This window comes from Seriola dumerili, unplaced genomic scaffold (genome assembly GCF_002260705.1).
Source record: "Seriola dumerili isolate Sdu_G_001 unplaced genomic scaffold, Sdu_1.0 BDQW01001124.1, whole genome shotgun sequence".
Taxonomy (NCBI): Eukaryota; Metazoa; Chordata; class Actinopteri; order Carangiformes; family Carangidae; genus Seriola; species Seriola dumerili.
Genome location: NW_019175379.1, coordinates 506,315 through 512,600, shown reverse-complemented (window position 1 = coordinate 512,600; position 6,286 = coordinate 506,315). Strand labels below are relative to the sequence as shown.

Here is a 6,286-nt window from a genome sequence, read left to right as displayed (position 1 = left end):
TTTATGATTATGTAACAGGGCTATTCAGTTCAGCGCAGCTCTGTACTGTCAATCTCACTGTGTATACAGATGCAGATATACAGTCTAGCAATCCTCATACTGCAAAAGTAGGTTTTACAGATACTTGCAAGTGATGGAGATGAGATTTTATAGACATGTTTGGTCATTGTGTAGTTTATAGCGCTGGGCTGTGTGAAATATATATACTATGGCTCCAGGTGGTCTGCATGTATATGAACATAACAATGTGACAAAGGATACAAAAAAAATCACAGCTATGGCTTCTGGTCCATGTAGGATTGTGTGTCCATACCACTGGACAGGCTATTTCCTCCATGTAGCTGATGTGTTTGGACATGCGTGGGTGAAATTCATCACATATGGATAATGGAAAGAGAGGGCGAGAGATGTCTGTATATGGTGTGCGGCAGGCTGTGAGGGAACACATATGGTAGATACACACAGCTGTCCCCCTGGCTATGATATTCAAATGAGGATATATCAACCTCCACAGTCAGTCTGTAACACCTCTCACAGGCCAGTAAACATTGATGTAAATCATGACGGAGAAATAGAGAAAATGATAAAGCGATTTCCAACTCTGCATTCGTCAAAGGCAAAAAATGTAATGGTAATACAACACAAGGAGTCAAGTCACAAAGTACATACTGTACTGAGAGGCAATAAAGCAATATAATCAGGATTATAAGGAGAATTGTGACATGTCAACTGGGTGTAATCGGCCTTTTCCGCAGGCTTTCACTCATATTATTTAGTCCTGTGCTTTTCCTACTGTGATGTGTCAAAATGTTTTCTGTGGAAAAGTAGTGGAATCAAACAGTTGTTAAAGCAACTATTTAAATTGAAAATGGAAATATTAATACCATATGAATCTGATAATGTTGTTTAAAATGTCTTAAAACAGCAAAAAAAAAAAAAGAAAAGAAAAACTAATTTAAAATCTATAGGCATCCCAATTACAGAGAATTATGTGATGAGGCTGTTGCTACCACATCTTGCATATAAACTGCTGTCCATGATAACCTGCATATATAGTCTAGTAGAAAGGAATAATAAAAATAATAATAGGTAATAGGTTTCTAATAATAGAAAGGATTTTTTTAATGTAATAAAAATAATTCATATTAATACTCTGTTGTATATCATATAAATTAATTACTCACTCTGTTCTCACTGGTAATGAGGTGTCCTCTTACGTTTCCCGACTTTTCACCCACCTGCAAAAGCCCACACAAAATGTTAGAAGTTTGTTATAAGAATTCAGAGGAAAGCTCGAAATAGTAGCTCCTATAAAAAAAAGAAACAGCTCCTTTATTAAGGAGCTGTTAACTTTTATGAGCGTTTTAAAATAAACTTCTCCCCATCCACTCACTCCATTTCCACACAATTATACCTGAAGAAAAAGGTCCTGTAGCTGAACTTTATGATCCAATAATACAGCGTCCCAAAACGGCCCTCAGTTAATGAAACAGATTATAAGGAAAGTAAAAGAACACTATGTACGGAATAGGTGTTGTATATACAGGCTGCTTTTTTTGGTGCTCGACACAGAAATGACACGGTTGCAGGTTGTCAGATTTTCAGTAAATGAACCCAAACTGAGGAAAACAGTTTATGAACGGAGGATGTAAACAATCCTATGACAGGTCTTTCTAAAAAGGTGACACTCAATATAGAAAATCTGGCTCATCAGCACTGAATTTATGGGAGGATTGAAATAGGTCTGTTAACATGACATGTTGCCAGTAATTTCCATAAACTTGGGAAAAGACAACAACAGAAGTTCCTATTAAATATTAATGCTTTATTTTTATTACATCCATGACCATAAATAGATAACTTACATATGCTATACATAAATTCTTTGCTAATATTAATAAATGTGTTACGTAAAGATTTTTATGGGTAAAAGGGGAGAGAGAAAAGTCAGTTTTTTTGTCCTGAATGGAAACACTGCCTCCAGCAGAGGGCAGTATACACAAAGGTTTTGTACTATAAACATCCGCATTGGATGAGTACTACAAAATGGGCATCTATGGGATAGAAAGATCAGCAACCACAACACAGTTTACAGAGCGCGAAGACTAATTATTCACTGTACAGTCCAATAATCCAACATATATAATGTGAGCTCTCTTCAGAAGCACTTACACACACACAGCTTTGCTTGATCTGTAGCAGATGTCTTCTTAGAAAAACAACATGGCTTTACTGGCTTGAATGAGGACAACATATAAACAGCCTTCTCAATATTAAAGGAAGATTCTGATGGTGCAAGATATACAGAATAAAGTACAATAAAGCGACAATAAAATCAGCATAAAATCACTAAATCCGATTCTGAACATAGCAGACCTAGGAGATTTCTGATCGGGGGTCAAAGGGCCGAGCCCCTTTTCACTCCATCTTTTGTGCGGTTCAGTTGTGCGGAGCTGTAATCCCAAACTGGCAAGCCTCTTAGGAAAGATGATTTTCAATCTGCAGAGCATGTGGTTTCCTCTGTTCAAACACATGGCCTTACAGCCTCCTAGGACTTGTCAGTTCCTGGGGAACAGCTGTCAAACGTCAGGTTTCAGCTGATTCCACTTGAGAGGAGTGCCAGTCATTGTTGCTGACTGTTTCCAACACATCCAATAAAATAATAAATAAATAAATAAAAAACCACTGCACTAGGCCTTTTCCTACAGATATAAAGAAATACTTTACTTTCAATGATTTATTTTTATCCTTTATCACAATAAATGTCCCTGTGGTATCGGACAGGAGAATTCCTTTTTTTTTTTTTTTTTTGCTGCAATGCATGTATGGTACACATTTAATTAATAATAGGATTTTCCTTTAGGCTAGGGAGCTGTTTCTTCTTATAGATCTGGGCTACCCTCTTGAGGCGGTAGTGGGAAAAAACAAATACTTTTAATTTGAAATATTGATTCTCTGCTGCAGTCATGCACTATGAGGAGAACATATTATAGGGAAGTAAAGACAGGACTCTTAATGGAATAACAACTTGAAAACAGCTGATTTTAAACAAAGAGCAACGTTGAAGACAATGGGGATGGGAGAGATTGTGTCTTTCAAGAGAGAACAATCAAAATCCTGTGATGCTCTTACACCTGGTATAATGTGTAGCTGTGTCTAAACATAAGGGTGGATCGTGGTTATAAGGCTGCAGATAGTGAGGTAGACCTCTCTGAAACATAACAACAGCATCATTTCCCATAGTCTACCATTGCTGCGATCTGTGGGAGCCAGAATCGAGGCTGCAACGAGACAGACGGGCAGCAGGTCCAATGGCGCGGGTCGCTGACGTACGGCGCCACCACGCGGTCCAATGGAGCCCCTCAGTGGGCGGGTCTTTCTCTCTATTCTGATTGAATCGGTCCAGTTTGTATTACTTGGGAGAGCAGAGGAGCAGGAAGAACGAGGGGGGCGAAATCTTATAACCAAACGGTGTAGCTGTGCCGTTCACTGCTCCGTTATGGCAGACGCGGAATGATCTGAGCTCCTGCCCCGCCGCGCCGCGCCGCGCCACAGCCTGACGGTTTCATTGTCTTGCGAAGCCTGAATCTCACCAGGCTGCATTTTCAAGGATGCATCAGATGATAACTGCGCAGGGATGCCTCCGCTGAGCATGGGCAAACAGGGCGTCTGTTACAACGATGAAAGCTTCTTCGTTTTTGTTTTGAACACGGGCCACCCACAGAATCACTGCAACGCTGTGGACAACTTAGACGCTCCTCTCACCCGTCGTTCCTATGAAGAGCACTGCGCAGTGCAGTGAAAACGGGATATCGTGTTGTGGATTTCGAATTGGTGGTGAATATATTACCTAATCAGCTGGCACTCAAATCGCTATCAAACCCCCTAGTATATGATATATACATCCTACAGAGTGTGTTGGTATACTGTCAATGTAAGGAACTTTGTGCTGTGGTGAGAGCCACTCTCCGAGGGTACAGATGAGAGGCAAACAATATCATCAACCACTGAAGTTGACAGCGCCTTGGGAGAAGGATGCTGGCTTTGGGAGAAAGCTTAAAACCTACAGGAATCATACCAAGATAATAGCACAGCCTGGGATCGTGATGAAAGTCCTCCGCAGGAAGAGGATTGTCTTATTTATGGCCTATTTCTTACTGCTGGTCCTCACTATGCTTAACTTGGCTAATTATAAATGGACTAAAGAGCCACAGCAGTGTAATCATCAGATGAGGAGCACCACTTACCAGAGCAGATCTGATATTCGCTTCCTATACAGGCCCTCTCTGGCTAAAAAGAGACAGCTTATCTATGTTCTGACCACCTGGAGGTCAGGCTCATCCTTCTTTGGGGAGCTTTTTAACCAAAATCCTGAAGTGTTCTTCTTGTATGAGCCAATGTGGCACATCTGGCAGAAACTGTACCCAGGTGATGCAGTGTCTTTACAAGGGGCAGCCAGGGACATGCTTAGCTCCTTATACCGCTGTGATCTGTCTGTTTTCCAACTTTACAACAGCCCTGGGGGCAAGAATTTTACCTCCCTCGGACTATTTGGGGCCACCCTCAATAAAGTGGTGTGCTCCTATCCCCTCTGCTCAGCCTACAGGAAGGAGGTGGTGGGGATGGTAGATGACAAGGTGTGTAAAAAGTGTCCCCCTCAAAGCCTTAGACTGTTGGAGGAGGAGTGCCTCAAATATAGCACCATAGTCATTAAAGGGGTACGCATATTGGACGTTAATGTGTTGGCCCCACTCATGGAGGATCCATCCTTGGATTTGAAGGTGATACACCTAGTAAGAGACCCGCGGGCAGTGGCAAACTCCAGGATCAAATCCAGACACGGCCTGATAAGGGAGAATTTACAGGTGGTACGCAGCAGGGACCCTAAACTTCGCCGGATACCTTTTGTGGATCCTGGTCACAAGGCAAACAAGAAGGATGGCTCAGACTACCACTCCATAGGAGCCATGGAGGTGATCTGTGACCGGACCTCCAGGACTTTGAGGACTGCCTTAAACCCACCCAGCTGGCTGAAGGGGAAGTACATGGCTGTGCGGTACGAGGACCTGGTCGAGAACCCAGTGAAGACCTTGCGGAACATCTACCGCTTTGCCAACCTGACCACCAACCACGACATTGAGTCGTTTGCGCTGAACATGACCAGTGGCTCGAGCTCCTCCTCTAAGCCATTCATAGTCTCATCCAGGAATGCCACACAAGCTGCTAGTGCATGGAGAACAGTGCTGAGCATTCAACAGATCAAACAAGTAGAGGACTACTGTCACCATGCCATGTCTGTTCTAGGTTATGAAAGAGTCAGAACAGCCGGGGAGGCTAAGGACTTGAGCAAATCACTACTGACACACTCCAAACTGTGAAAACGTCCGCACCACCAAAGACCTTCTAATTTAATGTTCATTTTGCATCGAGTGCCGTTTCCTCTTGTTGTGGAATTAAAGCTTTACTTTGAATCAGTGTCCGAGGAGCTCCACTGGCCACATTTGGAATGTATCATGTTTCTCTCAGTTGAATTACAGTGGTATTTGAAGGGACCACTTCTTTTATACTGGAATACTGGGTGTGTTTGACAATGCAAGGCCTACAAACAATGAATAGTGAAGCTGCAACTATGAAAAAAAAAAAGACAAACAACTGTATAATTCATGTATCTTGTTATGATGACACTTCAAAGTGGATGTTTTGGGGTTATTTTTGAATGTTCAAAATCTTACAAACAATATGTTTTTCCAGTCTCCATACTGTCTGTAAAAGTGAAAATAGTGGATGAAAGAAAAACAAAAAAACAAAGAACTGATAAAAAAAAAAAAAAGCTCATTGCTAATGTTTATTTGTAAGATCTGGTTGAAGTCAGAGACAATCAATAAATTGGTTTGTTGCCGTGCCATAGGTAGAGGTGTGATGAATAGGCTACATCAGAACAGCATTAGTGCCATTTCTAGATTTAAAAAGAAAAAAGAAAAAAAAGGTATGTTTTGATTTTTGTCACCAAAACCTTGTAGGATACTATCATGCACTGTGGACAGTGGTATGGCTCGGGAGCTGTCTCTCTCAGTGTCAGTGTAAGCAGTCTGTTCTACCATTTCAAATGTTTACAATTGCTTGCTCTTATAAAAACACATGATCTGGGAATATTGCATTGAGTAAAGTTCACAGTTAACAAGACAGTCGATGCATCTGTGTTGAACAACCTGCACTGCTATACATTTTAGAATCATGAACAAAAACATAATAGCAAGACCAGTGGTTCTCAAAGCTTGGTGCATGA

General features: G+C 41.4%; 2 protein-coding genes across 2 annotated transcripts in view; one reads left to right on the top strand and one right to left on the bottom strand.

Annotated features, from left to right (window-relative positions):
• Window positions 1-1,190: 1,190 nt before the first annotated feature.
• The window catches only part of LOC111237823 (sodium/hydrogen exchanger 9-like), a 64,889-nt gene continuing 59,793 nt past the window's right edge, over window positions 1,191-6,286 (bottom strand). The window contains exon 18 of the transcript XR_002665790.1: window positions 1,191-1,238. The gene's annotated coding sequence lies outside the window, so the exon portion shown is untranslated. The remainder of the gene's footprint in view (window positions 1,239-6,286) is intronic.
• On the top strand, window positions 3,432-5,631 carry chst2 (carbohydrate sulfotransferase 2). Its single transcript, XM_022767083.1, has one exon. The coding sequence runs from the start codon at window positions 3,981-3,983 to the stop codon at window positions 5,376-5,378; it is 1,398 nt and encodes a 465-aa protein (XP_022622804.1). The 5' UTR covers window positions 3,432-3,980; the 3' UTR covers window positions 5,379-5,631.

Excerpts from the sequence above, each read along its gene's own strand:
- chst2 (XM_022767083.1), top strand. The coding sequence starts at position 3,981 with ATGAGAGGCAAACAATATCATCAACCACTGAAGTTGACAGCGCCTTGG.